Source organism: Phoenix dactylifera, chromosome 4, assembly GCF_051530095.1.
Source record: "Phoenix dactylifera cultivar Ajwa chromosome 4, Ajwa_hap1_PhDact_Kaust_v1.1, whole genome shotgun sequence".
Classification (NCBI taxonomy): Eukaryota; Viridiplantae; Streptophyta; class Magnoliopsida; order Arecales; family Arecaceae; genus Phoenix; species Phoenix dactylifera.
Window position 1 is genome coordinate 2,231,641 of NC_143193.1, and position 20,275 is coordinate 2,251,915.

The following is a 20,275-nucleotide window of genomic DNA, read 5'->3' on the forward strand; positions in this document are numbered from 1 at the left end:
AGCCCAATCCTCTCTTTCTCTCTCTTCATCCTTGAATCTTGCAAGCTATGGTGAGGTTTGAAGAGTAGAGGTTCTTCCCCTTTTTTTCCTTGCTAAGAAAAGCAAAATTTTAAAAAAGATCGATGCTAGTGACATTATGCATCTCATTCAATGGATGAATCTCTAAGATGAACAAGTGGCAGAATCAACAGATTATCTTCTTGCACAAAAGCATGCATCATGAAACTAATACATGACAAGAAGAAATGTTACAAAAACAATTAAATGTAATTGATTGGACTAGATTTATAGCAATCTATTTGACCAGTGGTCCCACCCAACACATCTAGTAGGCACCTTGGCAACCCTAACCTAAAAGGGGTACATAAGTGACGATATGTACTGCGTTATTTTTTTCATAATAACCTGAAATCAAAACAAGAGGAATCCTGGGCAACATCGAGATAAGGGTGAGAGTTGAACCTTCCAATATATGCTACAGTATTAAAATATGATCCACTTTCAAATATATTTATCTCTTTTATGGTCTATATAGGTAATTATATATACTCATTGATTGGGTAGCCGGCTTGAGCATGGCTCATATCAACGCAACACCACTTGGCTCCAATTCTATTGAAGGAAAAAAAAAGATGGGGTCTTTGAAAAACTACCTCCATAGATCACAGCTCGTATCCATAGATCGATAAACATTTACAAATAAATTTATCTTTTTTAGAATTTATTTGGATAATCCAGCATAATTGGATTAGATTTTCGGTTGGATCTGTCGATTGGTACCTAGCTTGGGCATTGCCGATATCAATACAACACCTCTACTTCAAGTTCAATTTGAGTAATAATAATAAAAAAAGACCTCAGTGAGCCTTTGAAAAAATTCTACGAGTTCTATCTTTAATCTATGGGTCTTTTTTTTTCTTTGGACCAACAAGCTCATAAGCTAAAATTTAGGCAGATCCTTAGAAAACTATGGGTTGAACAACTTATACGAAAATATTCAAATTAACTTTGTTATTTCTTTTAACAAAACAAAAGGATAACATTTTATAAAACAAACAAAATGATATTTTGGTAATTCCAATTTCCACGTGCCAATTTTCCTTTCCCTCTCCTCTCGAACAGAGGAATTAACAACATTGCTTCGTTATCAATGATGTGCAGGCTGACGCTCGTGAGATTGGTTCTCAGTAACCTGCCGATCTACCTCATGTCCAACACGATTGTTTCGAAGTCGGTGCTACTGAGGATTGAGCAGATGCTCCATAGCTTCTTGTGGGGCTCGTATGACGGCAGCACAGGGTGCACCTACTGGCCTGGGGTGTCGTATGCTATCCAACTCAAGAGGGGGGCTAGGTGTTCAGTCTCTACTCAGGAGGAAAGAGGCACTAGTCACCAAACATGCCACGAGGCTGTTCCTTAAGCCATAGAGCTTATAGAATCAAGTGATAACAACCCGGTACAACCTTGGGACCGCTGATGGGGTATTCCTACTATTTTGGCCAACATCAGATGGTAGATCGGAGACAGGCGCAGTGTGTGGATCTAGTGGAGGACCCCCGGATGGATACCTTCTGGTGAGACTTTGGCCAACCATGGTCAATATTGAGGCCGTGGGTGGGTTGCGGGTTTGTGATCTCTTCCGCCTGAATAGAACTAGATAAGACTCTAGCTGGATTGGTCACCTATTTGGAGAGCACCTTGCAGATAGAGTGCATTCATTGGTGGTTCCTAGATGCGACACCCCGAATATGGAGGGTCTGGAGTACTTTTTGCAGTCCGAGGGTCAGTGTCAGGGATATCCACAACTTATTCCAGAGTGAGTAGCGTCACAGGATGGACTGTGCCTGGATCTGGATGTTCAGTCTTCATCTGAGGGTTGCATTATTTTTGTGAAAGGTAGCTTGGGGATCCACTGACAAGGAACGTTCTGAGCAGGCGCAGACTGAGTATTTTGTCGATCTACCCTAGGTGTGAGGTAGAGGAGTCCGTGGATCACGTGTTATTCTAGTGTGATCAAGTTGTGAAGGTGTGGAGGCAGTCTAACATCCGCTAGAGGCACTACACCAGTCCAATTCATTTACCCAGGCACTCAGGAGGTGGTCTGGTATGCCTCAGACTCAGTATGTGGCCATCAGGGTAACTTATGTTGCTTATCACATTTGGCTGGCTAGAAATACTTGATTTTTTGGATAGAGCATTTCGAAACCTACGCTCATCATGGAGAAAGCCCGAATGTAGGCTACGGAGATCACCCATATTGGTCCATCGGGCCAGTTGTTGATAGCTCGAGGCACTTAAAACTCTTCTTTTGCTCATGCAGTGTCTCAAACGGTGTACATTACCTGGGAGCCTCCACCCTCGAGCTTCTTCAAGATCAACTTTGATAGATGTGTTTTGGATGGTGACAAGAGAAGTGGCAAGAGAAGTGGTGCGGGCTTCGTAATCAGGGGCTCGGACTCTAAAGTGATAGCAGCTAGAAGGAATCCGATCTACAACATCTCGATTTCTAGGACTGAGCTGAGAGGCTTGGACCAGACTGGGTGATGCACGGCATGTGCTACGAGTCAGTGCTATTCTGCCTCCCTCTCTCTGGCGTTCATTTTCTCTTGTTTCTCACAGGCAAGCGTCCAGCCGGAGGTGGCCGGGCCGAGGAGCCTCAGCCGCTCCCATCTCCCGACCCCCTCGCCGGGTTTCTTGGGTATCCGGAGGACCTCCTGTCCGGCGTCGGAGATATCCTCCGCCGCCGCTCTCTCCGGCGGCCATGGGCTTTCCCCCCTCTCCCTTTTGTCCTCTTCTCCTTCGTCCCGAAGGAGCGCCCGCTACGCCACCTCAGCTCGTGCCGAGTTGAAGGTCAGTGTACGGGAATTTGGGGTTTCATTGCTGTTCTTTTTCTTGTTCATTTTGGATTAGGGTTTCCAGAAGGATTTCTAGTAATGTTTTACTTGATGCGACATGCCCTTCTTTCTTTATCCAGTGATGGGGATTGGATTCTTGATTTATGCTATATTTGATCGCCTTGATTCTGGGAGTTAAGCTGAAACAAAGAGAAACCATTTTAATCGTTCAAGAAAAGAATGTCATGAGAACAAGATGTAATCTGCAGTGAAACCTACCATGTTTGATGGGATTTTAGTATGTTATTGCAGTATTCTTGAGAAGTTTAATGCCATTTTCTTGAACCTTTTTTTGGGGGTTTAATGGAATTTTAAGTACATATTGTAGTTTCTGTAAAATCTTTCTTTCTTTCTTTAATGTTGGAAGCTGCATTCTTCTTTGCTGTCATACTTGATTATTTTTTGATTTTCAGAATTAGGATAACACAGAAAACAAAAACTTTTCCGTTTCTGATTCTATTATGGTACTTTCAAACAATGCCGCAAGAGTTTGATGTGATCTTGACCGGAGCATATTATTTGTAATTGAATATGATTTATATGAATATGTTATTGCATTATTCTTGAAAGCTTTTTTAGGTTTTTAATGGAATTCTGTGAGCGTGGTTTGGCTAATTTGTTTGTCTTTCTTTTTAATTTGCGGAACTTGGATTCTTATCTGATGTTATGAGTTTAACTGTGTATTCTTGTGGGATCCCTTATTTTTGGAAACTTTAACAAAATAAAAAGCCTTTTCTTTCACTGGTTCTGCAGAAAAATTTCAGTCTCGTAAGATGAGAATGCCGTGAGAGTTATTAGATGTAATTCATATTGATATCTGATATTTGCAATGGAACCTAATATTCTGTTGCGGTGTATTTTGATAAATTTGTTGGGTTATGACAGAATGGGGTTTATTGGTGATGGTCACTGATATGAGCTTTTGATTTCTGTCATGATTTTTAGAGATAACAATGTTTTGGCAGAGTTTTTTGGGTTCTGATAATAGTTCTGTTCTTTTTGGAATTTCAGGAAGCTGAATTGCAGCCTAAGGTCACCAACAAAGTATTCTTTGACATTAGCATTGGGAACCCTGTGGGAAAGCTTGTCGGAAGGATTGTGATAGGGCTGTATGAGGATGATGTGCCCCAAACAGCTGAAAACTTTCGGGCTCTTTGTACAGGTTGAAAGCTAGCTTTTGTTTTTTGATACCTTTTTCATATGTTTATCATTTTTCAGTGTATTGATTTATTTCGGAGAAAATGCAGATGCAATTCTTAGTTACATGATGTTTTGTTCAGGGGAGAAAGGTTTTGGCTACAGGGGATCGACATTTCATCGTATCATCAAAGATTTCATGATCCAAGGGGGAGATTTCGAGAAGGGAAATGTATATCCTCTTTTTCCCTGTTTTCTGATTTTCATCTGCATGCTTCTGCAGAAAGTTTAAATATGGTAGTAGCTTTTATTTTTGCCACTGCAATGCATTGAAAAACTGGCACGTACTACAATCATCGCTTCTTTAGTGACACAACAGATGTTGCCATATTTTTGGCTACCTTATGTATTAGAATATCAATCTAATATATCATGTTCATCTTCTACATACTTCTATGTTTCCAGCTGTGAGTAATAAACTTGAAATAATGGAATTTCTATGGTTGTTGAATTAAACATTAAAGAAGATATAATTTTGTTGCTTAATGATTCATGAAAAATTAATGCTCCTCATCTTTTCATGATAAATCATGAAAAACAAAATAGTTGATTGTAAATGTTCCATTCCTTATTCATCTTCTTATAACTAGTTCATGAAAATATAAAACTGAACACTCAGAATTGACAACTTTGGACTTGAAAAAAAATTGAAAGTCATACTACATCATGAGAACAACATGATTCATACTCATGAATGTTGAATTCCTTGTCTATGGTGTGTTAGATATGGGAGAACTGACAATTTAACTAGTTATTAAAAATTAAATAGCACGAATTATTCATGAAATTTTATGGGGGCTTATGTAAATAACATGAATGTTGAATGTTAGATGGGAGAGGACTGACAAAATATGTGCTTATTAAAACAAATGGATTTATTCTTCTTCTAAGTAACAATCCTTTTGTTATTCTCATAAGCATCGAACAAAAGAATTTATGACATAGCTCTGTATGTTCTATTGTCAAATAAGAAAAGTGCCACTGCTCTAAATTAAACTAAGCAAAAATGAGATTATCATTGGAATGACTCCTTTCCTCCCTGTTGTCCTCTGCCTTATATTAAATGGAGTTTCTAGCTGGCTGAATTAAAGTTGTGTGAGCTTTTAGAATAGATACATATGGGAATTTAAGGTTTGGACCAGTTTAGATTTGACTTTAGTGGAGGGGTGTGATTCATGGAATTTTGATTGTAAGGTATTTGGCCAGGTCATGGAATTTATAAAGGATTTCAAATTTGTCTTTCTAGTTCTTGTTTTTTAATGGATATGCATAGTTGCATGCGGATTTGTGGAGGTACTAAGACCAGCAAGGGGTGAGCAACATCTTCTCCCAAGCAAAAGTTGGAAAATGACAAGGTAGTGGGAGGGCCAGAGGGGTCTGACGGAAAGGGCAAGTTGGTTTTGACATTTATCACTCAATGGTCAATTGTAAGCTTATTACTTGTGAATGCATGTTGCTTAATAAAGGGGATGATTAAAGAGGATAAAAGAGGGGGGAAATGAAGGAAGAATAAAAGAAAGGGAGTCATGCGTCTGGCTTTGGGATGGTTATTTCTCTATTCCAAACAGGGGTTAAGAACAAGATTTCTCTAATTGCTTTTGTGACACATGATTTATTTATGAGTTTCTCAAATAAATGTTATAGTTTGTAAATTTAGTGATTCATATTGCATTTGCTTTCTTAGAAACTTTTGAGATATGATAATTGATAATTTTTAAGAAATTAGGAAACATCAGTATCATGCTTGAAATCCATGGTTCATGTAAGATTGATTAAAATACACAGAGATTTCATTTGGTTATAAAGAGTGGGTTGGGAGAGTTGTTATCTGTTTTGGAGTGTCTATATATCTTATTATTAAGGCTTTGGAAAATCTTGAATTTTGTAGTTAGATGATTGATTAGCAGAATATTGTTTGGAAGTCATTCTACTCTAAATGCGCATTCATTGTTCTCGTATTCCATCTTTACTCTTTTCTTGTCTCTTATATATAAAGTGGGACGCACTGTTTATCTCTTTTCCCACAATTCTTTTTGTTATGGATTAAAGTAGTACCTATGATGCCTTTTTAGCCATGGGTTGGCATAGCGTACACACCCACTGTGTGGATATGCTGATGCTGTTGACATTGCAAAGCTTGTTTTGCAACGAGGGTTTCTAGGATTATGGGAAATGTTAGGTTGTCGGAAGCATGAGTTCTCAAGGCCATTGGGGGTTCAAGGATTCCGTTTGCTGGGTTTGAGCATAGAAGAGAAGGATATGAGAGGCTATGAGGGGGAGAGAGAGATGCAGGGGAGGGGGAGAGAGAGATGCAGGGGAGGGGGGAGAGAGAGAGAGAGAGAGAGAGAGAGAGAGAGAGAGAGAGAGAGAGGGGAGGAAAGGAGGAAGAGGGAAGGAAAGGCAATCAGAGAGGAGACATGGGGAGTATTTGAAGGAAGGGGTTGCTCTCTTTTCAAACACTGGTTAACTCAACTTACAACCCAAGACTGGATTCTCGTTGCTTGGTCTAATGCAATAAGACATGGTGGCATGGTTGAGAAACATAGGGCAGAGAAGCATAACCAACAACTAATAAGAGAAGAAGACTCATAAAAAAGCTATAGAAGGTGGAATAACAAGATCATGTAAAAGTCACACGATTGTGAAAAATACTAAGCCCGTTATTCTTCTTTGTGATCCCTTTCTAATTGGATAATATTTGTGTAAATATTTACATATTGTTTAACAGAATAGCTGTTTTAAGATTTGTAAGAGTTTTTAAATGTTTATGAGACGCAGAAGTAACTCAATGCTTGAATTAATTTTCTGTGAATTTTAGGAGATTATAAGTATATCTGGTTTTAGAAATTCAGCCATTGTCCCAACATTACAAACACGAAATTACTGAAATCAACTGTGAGCAATATATTAAAAAATAGATCACGGGCATGTAGCGGCTGGGAGGTTGCATAGAGGATAGGATAACGGGCACTGTAAAACCGAAGTAGGTTGTTAAAACAGATCAATGCTTTCTTTTGTTATCAAAAACAATAGTTCATATCAACTTCGCGCGAAACAAGAAAGCAAGGGCAAAGCTATAAAACATCATCAATGCAATATCATAATATGATATCAACATTCATATAATATAAACGTCCACAATCTAATAACAAGTATCATCGTCTACCACAGATAGTAAGATCACTCAAAAGATAGATGTCCACAATTACACACCATGAACCATAGAAGAAACGACTCCACAATCATATTCATATAATATAATGCACCAAATAAAACATTATTATCAATGGATAAGAGACTCCACTGGAGTCTAGACAAAAAAAGTCAAATGACAAATGGATGGTCGGCTATCTTAATGATCAATCATCTACCACTTCAATGAGATCTATTCCTTTAACATCAAAAGTAGAGGAATTCGGGTCGTCCATTTTAACATATTCTGCCTCGCATGACTCTGATAACTTAAACTCAAACTCATCAATCTTTACATTTTGATTCTTTGATTTCTTTGATTGTGAAGATGAAGTTGTGGTTGCTGCAGCTCCAACATCTTTAGATCTAACTATCCTCCTTGTGTACCTCTTATGAGTGTGAAAGCCTTCCTCTGTTCTCTTTAATGAGCTTGGTGGTGTGCCAGCTACGGAACGCCAATGATGGAGCTTCAACTTTGGAGCTTTGGTGGCACAACACTAGGAGGAATGCCTCTGTTCTTCTCTTCTCTTCTCCTCTTCTTTCCCACTCTTTTTTTTAAATAGGGCATCAAATAAGTGAATTGACCTTTCTTTTAATAAACTTCTGAACTGGTCTGCTTAGTTGTTGAACCAATCCTATTAGAACCAGTCTAACCTCATTTGAACACGTTGTTAGAATTTACGATCCATGATCAGGATCTTATGATCCAAATCAAAATGGCCTAAACAATCTTGAGTCCCTTAGATCATAATTACCAAACTGATCATGCTATTTGCATGTGAAATCATGCGGAAATCCATTTACATAAATTATCATCTCTAATAGATTCAAGCCTATAAAATTGGCAAACTTGTTACAATTTTTAACTTCTAAAAATAAAAATAAAGAAAACTAAGAGTTCATAGAATCAAGAGGCGATTTTGATATTTTTACTACCATTCCTTGAACACTTTATTTCTAAAATATTCTACCTAAAAGGATATTTAAATTGATTGTTATATATATATATATATATATATATATATATATATATATATATATAATTCTAAATAATTAGACATATTAAATGCCCTGTTGGACATGTTACATACGGATTTATGATGATGGAATCTACACTACTTATATGGATGGCCTTTTTTTTTCATTCATCTACATGGTAATTTACTTATTCTTCAATGTTTAATATTTGTTAATATTTTTAAATTTTTAAGAAATTAAAAATTTTATGATTCACAATTTGATCCATGATTAGCTCCAATCTAGCCCCCTACAATTTATGACTTGATGGAACATAGTGTCCATTATAGAGAATTAGTTTAGCAGCTGCTATAGCGTATTTTCACTCCCTATACTGGGGTGCTATAGGTCCTATATGAAGTTTCCATGGCACATAGCATAGCAGTTTTCATTGAAACCACTAAAGCTGCTGTAATAGCTGATTTTTAAAACACTGACTTAAGAGGCAATGGAATTACCTGTATTTGAGAGATAGATAGATAGATAGAGAGAGAGAGAGAGAGAAACTTAAGGCTGGTGGAAGAGCTGGAGCAAGATTTGGAGAAGTTTTGGAGAAACAAGGGAAACGTGTTAGTTTTCGTAACTAGCGGTAGATGAAAGGATGAGGGGCATGTGGTGCTTGTCAAATTGGAAATTCCTCGCTGAGCCCTTAGAGGAAAATGGGATAGAGAAAGGTTTTGTTTTTCAGCATGAGGAATAAGGGAGAAGTGACAGGAGGAAGAAAAGAGGGATGAAGAGTCTAATGATAATGGTGTTAAAATAAAATTGTAAATAATTCTATAAAAATCTGTTGATGCTTATTTACAAAATCTTGTGAGGTAGCTGCCTCAAGATATTGTCAGCAGCCCATTAAATATATGCTTTATGGGCAACTCTTGTAAGCATACAGAGCAAACAATTGTTGCATATTGTTCTTGTTATCGATGTAGCCTTGCCCTATGTGCCTTTGCTTATATATATAATTTGTGCCTTTGCTTATATATATAATGACACACGTACACACATAGTTCATACATATATATGCATTCACATATACATGTATATGGGCATACTTAAACACGCACCTAATATGGTATGATTTACTGTTCCTTGTTTTCTGCCAGCATAAGTTGCATCTCAAAATCCATCCTTTTTACTTCTTTTGCAGTAGAGTGAATATGGTGCAAGTTAGGAAAAATCCTAGCTTGGCCATATGAGGAAATATATGAAGCATGAACAAGGATAACAGATACGGATATGACATGTTATGGACACACCGATATGACAAACTTTGAAGATGTAAAATGTAAGATTTGCTACTAGGATACATCAATGACTATGTATATATGTATGTATGTATCTTATACATACATGTGCGCACATAGATATGTATATAATATATGTATATAAAGAAAATACATAAAGAATAATAGGTCATTAAAATAACTGTCCGTACTTTAAACAAGAGCATCAATTTTCACAATTGGTGGCAAGTACAATTTAGATCACAAAAAATATAGGATATTTTGTTTTTCTCCAGTACAATACACTTTCAATTTCATCTTGCAATGCCATGCACTTCTTCTTACTATGTTTGTCCTGTCTCTGCACACGTTTTCCATGTGGTGTTTAAGAACTCCTATTCATTTTCTTAATGTCCATTTTTTTTGAATAAAAAAATTTCACCAGTTGTATTTGGCTAATTTAGTTGAATAATGCAATTCCCCTATTACTGGGAAGGTTGATTCAAACCTTGCAGCGGGCTTGGGATTATACTATTAAATCCATCACCTAAAACCCATCTCCTTCAAGCTGGTATTGTTACTTTTGTAGGGTCCCAATTGAAATCTGGGTAAATGATAGTTGATTAAATGCCCACCGACGTAATTCACTTTCATCTTGGCCTGATTATTTATTCACTACGACCTTATACTCTATATAATATGATGTGCATTATATTTGACTAAGAACAATTTCAAATTATCCTCCTGTACTCACTTCTTCTGCATATGCGAGCACATGCTGTAACTAGAGTGCAGCTTAAGTTGTGCACAACCTTGTTTCTCAGAAGTAAACAGCAAGGAGTTTCACACCTCTCCAACATATTTTGGTATTCAGTGAATCTCAAGCTTGGAGTACTTGTACTGCTTGTATTTTGCCTTTGTATTTTTTTTCTTTCAGTTGTAAACATTGTGACTATTCATATTTCCCATCCCTTCATATTGTTATATAAGATGGAATGTTGCTCTTCAACATGCTTCTTTGTTTTATGTTACATGAATTTAAGAATCATTGCTGACACAAAGTTATAATCACATATCATTTCAGTAAAGAACTTTTTGTGTATTTTTGATTTTTTGGAACTTTGTAACCAAATATGTAAATCCTCCTATTATGGTACGCCGTACCATACCAAATTGGATGGTATGGAGTGTATGTTGTACCAATTCGGTACCAATATAGGGTATGAAGGGTGTACCAACACTCGGTATGTTGAACGGGCCCTGTACCATACCATACTGATACAATAATAGCTAGTGCTGGTACGGGGCCTGGTACCGAGACGGCGTACCTTGCCTCCAATAGTTTGAATTCTTATGAAGGGTATGTGCCTTTTGACTTCATATTTTTAGGAGGTTCTTGCATGTTTTTAGACTTTGCTATTTGCTCATGACACAAATGAAGCTTATTTTCCCCCCTTGTTTATAGATATGGTACTAAGTTGTGGTCCTATTTTTTATATATAATACTATAGTATTTATTTCACTTATATAAGAAACCCAACTCAACTCAATTCAACTAAGCCTTAATCCCAAACTAGTTAGGGTTGGCTACACGAATCCTTTTCCTCCATTCTGCTTAGTTCAGGACCATATTTTCTGAAAAATGTTGAGATACCAAGTCCTTCCTCATCCCATGCGATTTCATTTTTTCTCTACTTCTCTTTCCTTCTACATATATGAAATCACTCCATACTGGTGTATCTCTCGGCCTACACTGTACATGTCCAAACTATCTAAATCGTTCTTCCATTTTGTCCTCAATTGGTACTCCTACCTTTTTGCAAATTGACTTCATTTTTTACTTTAACTTTTTTTGTATTATTACACATTCATCTCAACATTCTTATTTCGGCTACACTCATCTTGCATATATGTTGTTTTTTAACTCCTCCATATTCTATACCATGCAATATATCTAGTCGTATGGCTGTTTTGTCATTTTTTTCTTCAACTTGGTAGGTATCCTATAAACATATAATATCCTAATTGCACTTCTTCATTTTATTATCTTGCTTTAGGGCTCGTTTGGTTCGCGGGAAAAGAAGGGGGGAAAGTGTGGTCAACGGGAAAGTAATGAGATGCCTCTTGTTTGGTTGGAGTTTTCAAAGGAGAGAGAAGGGAAAGTTATATTCCCATGGGAATGTGATTCCCACATTTCATGGGAAAGTCTTTCCCATGAGAAACATGGGAAAGTTACTTTCCCATGAGGCGGGAATCACTCTATTTTTACTTTTTCCCAAAAAGTCCCTTCAGCATTAAAGAAGCATTAAAGAGGCATTAAAAATCTAATTTTTATTAAGGGCATAATAGGAATTATATATAACTTTCCTAGGAAAGTGGATGGCCAACCAAACATAAGCACCTTGGAAATTTGTCACTTTCCCATGGTCAACCAAACATGCCAAAAATACTTTCCTAGGCATCCTCTTCCTAGGAATTTGTTTCCCAGGAATCATATTCCTAGGAAGGAAAATGCTTCCCGCGAACCAAACGAGCCCTTAGTTCCATGGAAAACATCCTTTTTAATCTCTCTTTCCTTATGAATAGTCAACTCTAAATACCTAAAATGATCACTCTTAGGAACTTCATAATCCTCAATTTTCACTCCACCTTCATCTCTGTTTTTGATAACATTTCATATGTTCTATCTTGGTTGTACTTAACCTAAATCCTTGTATTCTAATGCACTGCTCTATGATTCTAATCTACAATTAAACCCGACCTAATTTTATCCACTAAGACTATATCATCCCCAAATACCATGCACCGAGGAATATCGTTCTGAATATGCCTAGTTAGTTCATTCATAAGTAATGCAGAAAGTTAAGGATTTAAAGTAGTTCCCTAGTGTAAACTTGTTGTGATCGGAAACTCACTCATATTATCACTAGTAGTTTTCACACTAGCAACCGCTTGATCGTATTTGATCTGAATCACATTAATATATTTAATGGAAGCTCTTTTCTTTTCTAACACCTAGACTTCTATAGCGACTCTATTATATGCTTCCTCTAGATCAATAAACCATATAAAGATCTTGTCCCATTTCTCTATACCTCTACATTAACCTCCAAAAGCGAAAAAATGGCTTCCATAGTTGATCTTCCTAGTATAAAACCAAATTGGTTCTCTAATATTTTTATGTTATATCTCAATATGTGCTCAATCACCCTCTTCCAAAGTTTCATAGTATAGCTTATGAGTAATGCCAAATAATTAGAACAATTTGAATATCACTTCTTATAAATTGGTAGTACAGTGCTTTTCACTTATTTAAGAAAGTAAACAGTAATTCTTTTCTAAGGTCTATCTCATATAACATTCAAAATTTGGTGAACATCGACCTTTGTCATATTATGAATGTCTTAAAATTGCTTTTGTATTAATTTTTTAAGGAATTATTATTTGCCAAGTATCATAGTTATTTATTGATTCACAAAAAAGATGTTATAGTCAAATATTCCGATTCTTTGGGGTTCCAACCAAATAAATATGGTTAAGGCAAGTCCAGAATGTATATATATTTTTTTTTCAAGAATGTGTTTTTCAGTTCTTGTTGACCACTTATAAAATATATGGTATGCAGTTGCTTCTGTTTGTCATCATGTTATATGGCATTGTGTACCAGTTTGTCAACCCAAAATATTTACTCAACTTATCTAAGAGAGCAAACAGTAAAATTCTATAAGTTTTAGTATTATCAAAGAAACAATGTGCAATATGCACTGAGAATGTTTAGTAAAAAAAAAAAAGTTGTAACTTTACATTTGTGACAAGAATTCAAATGTGACAATTGTAAAGTAAAATATGATTGGTAACAATGCAACATGCATCACGTATCAGTAAGGAAATCCATGAGGAGCTCGAGTTGTTGATCTCATTGCGTGGGAATTGATAAAGCTTGATCCTTCTGAAAATAGTTTCATTAGCTAGCTCATTATTGTAGATCTTGGTGGATGAGACCATGATATAAAGTTGGCTGTCTAAATTAGATCACATTAGTATGTTGTTACCCCCCTTGTTACCCACACCATTTGCCCTCTCGCACGCCTCCTTGCTCCCACTGCACAGTGGCCAGTATGGACCCACAGTCTTACTGATGCAGTGTGAGGTCTGGTGCGTATTCCAATTGAACACACATCACATGGAGGGTAATAACCTCCAGGCAACAGAGGATCCGCACTCCAAAATCGTAGATCTAGCAATTTGATTATCCTTGAAAAAAAGTTAAGCAAAGAAAGCAAAGTCAGAATCACGTACTGTTTCTTTCTTGAGGGGAAGAATCACAGTGTTTCAGATAAAAGAAACACTCACAGGCACAAAGAGATACAGGCCCCATATTGACCCCTATTGATCCATGTCAAGAAAAGAGTTGTATGGAAATCTTTTGAGATTCTTGAAAGATATAGAATATTGTTTTGTCTGGGAGAACTTCAGCAATATATCCGTTTCTTCATGGTCTTCTTCAGTGTTAAATCTTCTTTATTTAGACATTTCTCATTTCTCTTTTGTATTCCACTCTGCTCAAGTCATCATATCTGCTAATGATTCTGCATCACTAATTTGCTAAGTATGTTATATCAGTTGGTAGAAATGGTTAATGATTTAGGGCTGTTTAGGCTAAAAAGTTTGAAGTCCATTTTCCATTGTGTTTGATGAAGTAGTCACAATCTGGCATAACAAGTATTTCCATTTTGATCCTATCTTGCTATAGGTTGTGTGCATCTATTACTGAAAAGTGAAAACTATAACCAGCTTATGCGTGGACAAATATAGTAGCTCACAATATGTTTGTATGCATCTGTGTATCTTTGGGCAATCATTTACTTGAGAACAGGATTATAACCATGCAATAAGTTTGCCGAAATATTACTGTCCTGTTGCTCTTGATGGCACATATTTAGAATATATTATGCGGCCTTTGGCAGATGTTTGTCTCTTAAACACACATAAACAAACACGGGCATGGGCATATGCACATGCAGACACATGCACATGCAAACATTAAAAAGTAGTAGTTACCATCTTTCCTTTTAAACTAAGTTTCAGAATGTTTGTAGTTGCGTGTGTCAATGTTGGATAAAGTTTGGGTTCTCTAGGCTTGTGGATGCACATGTCTAGGGGTAATACCCCTTATCCAGTTATCCTCTCTTTCTAGGGCCTTGGATTGCTGGGACCATAACTAGGTAATGGCCCTTTATTTCGTTTATCGTGGGTTATAGTATTGGACTGTTATTTTCTTTGATTCCATCTTAATGGCAGCATTAGTCTCAAGTTTTAAGATGCCCTGGGAAATGCAAGTGATGACTAAACATCTCAAAAATTCCAAGCTCATTTCGTGGTTTTGAGTGTTGCTCATGCCAATTCATGCCAGCACTACCACCTGGCATTGGATTGGTACTGGATACCAGGCAAGCCACTCGATATGAAGTGCTAGCTCATATTGACATGTTCTGGTTCTGGGTCAATATGTCCTAGTATCAAGCCAAAAAGGCTCAAGAACCATCCTTATTTGTTTTACTTTATTTATCATATTTAGGTTTAGTAATATGTACTGTTTGGACAGCTGACTGCACCCCCCTGTGCTAATGGCACTTAAATCTGTATCATGTGGGACCTGGAGTGGTTAGCATGGCAAATGCCGGGCCCAACACCAACGGAAGCCAGTTCTTCATTTGCACTGTCAAGGTAACTGACCATATTATTACTCATTTGAAATTATGTTCCAAATCTGTATCCTAGTTTTGGTTCTGGTTTCCAGCAACTTTTGGATGCATCATATTGTTTTGTCATGTTATGGGGTCTAATTTATCTTGACTGGGAACTATACCATTAAATGGTGTGGTAAAGTGCAGGTTAATATTGTTACCTTGATGTCACTTTCTAAGCGTCACAGCTTTTCAACACTTAAACATGATACGGCAATTTTCAGTTTCAAAATTCTGATTTAGGTAGTGTCATGCAAGTTAGCCAGTATAGTGTACATACCTTATGCACATTATAAAGCTAATTCCTTTAAGTATTGTATTTAAGTAATAGCAATCCTGAGCAGGTTTTATTCAACTTTACATTGACAAATTCATGATCCATGGTTCATATTTAAGAATAAGTGAGCTCTTGTGTGTGCGCACATGTGTGTGGTTCCCAAGGTTCCCACTGAGATTTTGGAGGCTGATCTATTACCTCTGGACGCTTAAAGACACTTTATCAGACATTCAAGCATCCATAATGCAAGCCTTATTTCCCCTGCTATCAAATATCTTGAAAACATAAGTCTAGAAAAACTTCTCTATTGTATTTTTATGTCATAGTTATACGGAAAGATGGAACACTGACCAAGAAGCTCTTGCATGTGCTTTCGGTTCCTTAAAAAAAAAAGAAAAGAAAGAGAAAAGAATAATCCTGAAATTTGAATCACTGACTTTGGAGAACTATTTGAATAAAAATTACTGGCATATGCTTATTGCACAGGCACATTTTGATCATGTTTTGAAGGGCATGTACTAGCTCTAGTGAACTGTTTCGTGTACAGTTTTAAATTTCCCTTCAAATTTCATATTATCTTGGCTACAGGAAACCCTTTATTATTAATTTTTTTGCTTTGTTCAAGCCTCAGTTTTGTTGGTCACATTGTTATCGGGACCTGTACTGGCTCTGGTAGAGTAGTGTGCAAGCATGTGCTTGTGCTGATTGTGGGCACATGGTGGCTGCTGATCAAGCTGACAATGCAACTTGTGTATACTATTTTGGTGCAGACACCTTGGTTGGACCAGAGGCATGTTGTGTTTGGACAGGTACTCGAGGGGATGGATGTAGCGAGCGTGATCGAGTCACAAGAGGCTGACCGGGGGGACCGGCCAAAAAATAAAGCGGTCATCAGTGAATGTGGTGAGCTTCCAATGGTCTGAGCAAGGCTTGAGTACAGGACCTACCCACCTTTCTTTATTCAAGCGGGGCACCATCCTATGATCCTCCAATTTTTTTCTAGATTCAAATCTCATCCGCTAAGCATGTCATTCCAAAAGATTCAGTGGCCTCATGCGAACTAGCATTGGTATTTCCAAAATGCAAATACTGTTGATTTTAAGCTGAGCATAGTTGGAAGTGATGATCCACTTGCTGCCTGCTGTTGGGATACTGTGCAATCTTTTGGAATTGCAAATCAAATATGAAATTTGATTTTGTTGCTATAGTTCTGTTGTTGACTGGTGGAAGTTCCACGCATGGATGAGGACAGAAGCTGGTGAGCTGGTGTCATTCGTCATCAGAACCCAAGACCCCCACAGAATATTGCGGTTCAAATTCTTGAAGTGAAGCTGATGAGGGGATTTGGATCCATGTAAATACGGTTACTGATGTTGGAGGTCAGCTGATTTTAAGTTTGATGAATCGTAAGCATTTCACAGCAGTAAAATAGTAAATTGTTCCTGATACAGGATTGCATTTTTTGCCCGGTTATATCGTATCGTTTGGACTATGACTATTCTTATTGAACATCATTGGAATGCTCAAAGATTTCTCAAAGTATCTCTCTGGAGATGGGACAAATATCCTATCGCAGGCTGGAGCCAAACCAACCAAACTATGTTTCCTCCAGGCTTCAGTAGTTGGACTGAATATTGAATTTGGAGTAATCACATTGAACATGCGTTGTGCTGTCGAGGCTCTGATTGGTTTATGAATAGAAGCCGTTTGTTTAGGGCTGTTTGGTTCGCCTTTTGCTTTCTTCTTCTTTTTTTCTTTTTTTTTTTCAGAAATCCAAGAATATTGAACTTGATTGAATATTCATACATAATGAAACCCTCTTATCTTAAAATTATTTGCAACATTTTGAGTGGATATTTGGTTGTGGAATCGATTTTGGAAGATATTCCTTGTAGGGGTAGGGCATTTGGATGGTTTAGATTTTATCGTAAAGATTAAATTGCACTCACTTTTTTTCAGTGTTTACGGCGTGGGTAAGGGTAAAATGGAAATTAAAGGGAATAGTAACAGATGTATTCTAAGGTATAAGTATGCACCATTTTGGTGGGTAGACAAACACTGTATAGGCCTATACACCGTATAAGTTCCTCCTCTATGATATTTTTTTTTTTCTAATGTTTGGCGCCTCACTTATTCCGCAAGCAATCATGCTCTTCCAGCTTTTGGCGGGAAGGAATGCTTGCTGCCGACATCAATCTACAAAGGGTGCTTTGGATTGAAAGTATCTTTGACATGCTTACCATCAAACTATTCAATCAATGCGGACGTACATATTCTTCCAAAACCTATCTTATAATCTCTTTTATTAAAATAACAAATATTTGAAGCAAACAGGACTAGCTCAGAGCTCTTCTTTTGTCCATTTATGATCGAATGTATTCGGTCAAGGACTGGTTTTAGCGGTTGTAGCACAGAAAAAGGTCTTCTCTTCCTCAGTTCAGGGAATGAGTAATTGAACAATAGGTGAGGTGGCTCACAGACTAGCAGCAAGTAGGTGCAAGAACGTTAGGTTCATCTCTTTGGACTTCTTTTCTTGAACTGAGGAGACACTCATTTTTCTTGTCTTGTTTTATTTTCCCACAGCTTGCTCTTAGGCATCCTATCAGATCTTATCCCCTAGAGGAAGCATCGATGGAACGGCTGTCATCATTTAGGTCATTTCTTTCCAAAAGATCGGATCAGATAGCCGCCAAACTCAAGAGGTTTGGGGTGGAAGCTTCCCGGTTGGACGGCCGTGGTCCGGCTAATGATTGATAGTGCCAGAGGGATCTCCAAATCTGGGCCCAAGTAAGTAACGTCACTCGTGACACGAGATGGACGGCCGCTAGTGGGGGTCCCACATCATCCTACGGTGGTCCTACATCGAACAGCTGTCCGTCGCCACCACACCGAAATCTTAGTGTAGGGCCCAAAAGCCTATCGCTCGCGCTTCTCCCTCCGCCCAATAAAAACCTGCGAGATATCTTGCCGTTGTACCACATCGGTTTCCAGGAAGCGGAAAGTTTGACCCCGCCGTAGTATTAGACCGGACCGTGCCGGAAGCCTGCCCTACTTTGACTACCCTATTTTATTATTATTATTATTATTATTTTGATAAGCAGAATACATCATATTATTCTTGTCGGGTGAGTACATTCAGAAAAAATACAAAAAAAAAAACGAAGAGAGAGAGAGAGAGTGTGTGTGTGTGTGGAGTAGAGCGATAGTTCTCACAAAATCAGCCATCGAAGTGCTGCGCAACGAATGAGACGACTCAATCAGTTAAGTTATTCACTTCACAATAAGCATGAGCGACCTGAAAAGCAATACAATCTTTCAAGAGATCTTTGATGTTCCATAGCAGCGGGTGCTCGTCCCTTGCTCTCACATAATTCTGGATCCATTGATCACAGGAGCTGAGTCACCTTCCATATGGATACGTTCCGCTCCCAATTTGTCCTGCACATAAGTGATTCCTTCTCAAGCAGCTCTAAGCTCGGCTCCAAGAACAAAAATATCATAAAGATGACTACCCCCCTGCTATAATCAGTCTAGACTCAGCGTCCCTAATCACAAACCCAGTCCCTTCTCGGCCTCCCTCCTCAAGCACACTTCCGTCAAAGTTTATCTTGAGAAAACTCGAGAATGGAGGCTCCTAGAAGATGAGAGTCGTTTGAATCACTCCAAGAAATGAGTGGGGGCTCAAATGTTCCTAGCTATCCCAGATCCTTCGATAGCTTGAGGCTGGGCAAACTCCTTTGCTTGAATAATCGTCCTAGCAACCACGGTCCTCAAACTCTGTCTTTGACCCTCAAAGGTCTTGGCATTCCTATCGAACCATGTACGATATGCAACATAGGCGGTAGTGACACCCTCAAATCCCATGACTGGACTGCTAATGGATCCCTTCAAGTAATTAAGGAAAGATGCCACTGCCGTCGGAGATTGCAAGAATCCCCAATGGCTGCCTGCCAACTGCCACACCCGAGCTGCTCTTGGGCACATGATGAGCACATTCTCAACGGTCTCCTCCTCCTCCCTAAACTAGTCATAAGTGGGATGGATGCACACACCCCGCCTACTCAACACTCCCCTCGTTAGGTGGCAACCCCACGCCACCTTTCAGAGGAATAAAACGATCCAAGGGTGAACATGGAGCCTCCAAAGCCGGGCACCATCCATCAACTGAGGTGCCTCAACTCTATACAACTTCCCAAGGTCGCTAACTCTCACCTTAGATCTACAAGTTGAGCTTCATATCCTACTATCGGGTCCTCCCCTCTTAGGCACCAGAACAACTAGGATCCACTTTGCTAACTGATCACCAAATAGACGTCGGACCTAAAAATATAGGAATAAAAATATAATATTCCATTGCCATCTAACTAACTTAATCCAAAGGATGTATAATTTATAAGATTTTAGGAATAAAAATATAACCATACAAAAGACAGGAATTAATATGCAAATATAGATAATTTTAGGAACTAAATTGTGAAAAACTAATTGAAGATTTACTTTAATTTCTCTTTTTCTTAAGTAATACTAATTTACTTAGCACACAAGGTTTGTTAGCTTAACTTTTCATAAACCACATCAAGAAAAAGATACATGCTAGCTAGATTTTAAGACAAGAATCCGGCTGCAAGTTGCTTCGTATCTTTCTCTACATGTGGTCCAATTAAAAAAGGGACCGCACCCACTAGATATTTGGTTGGGTTGGTTTTGGTATGAGGTGGCACCGGATCG

General features: G+C 37.9%; 1 protein-coding gene across 1 annotated transcript; it reads left to right on the top strand.

The window, feature by feature from the left end:
- Nucleotides 1–2,544: 2,544 nt before the first annotated feature.
- On the top strand, nt 2,545–17,372 carry LOC103696632 (photosynthetic NDH subunit of lumenal location 5, chloroplastic-like; the record flags this gene model as incomplete). The annotated part of the gene is made up of 5 exons (XM_089930321.1): nt 2,545–2,850; nt 3,906–4,056; nt 4,175–4,263; nt 15,158–15,250; nt 16,318–17,372. Coding segments are annotated over 5 exons (792 nt in total), but the record flags the coding sequence as incomplete, so codon positions are not given.
- Between the last annotated feature and the right edge of the window lie 2,903 nt (nt 17,373–20,275).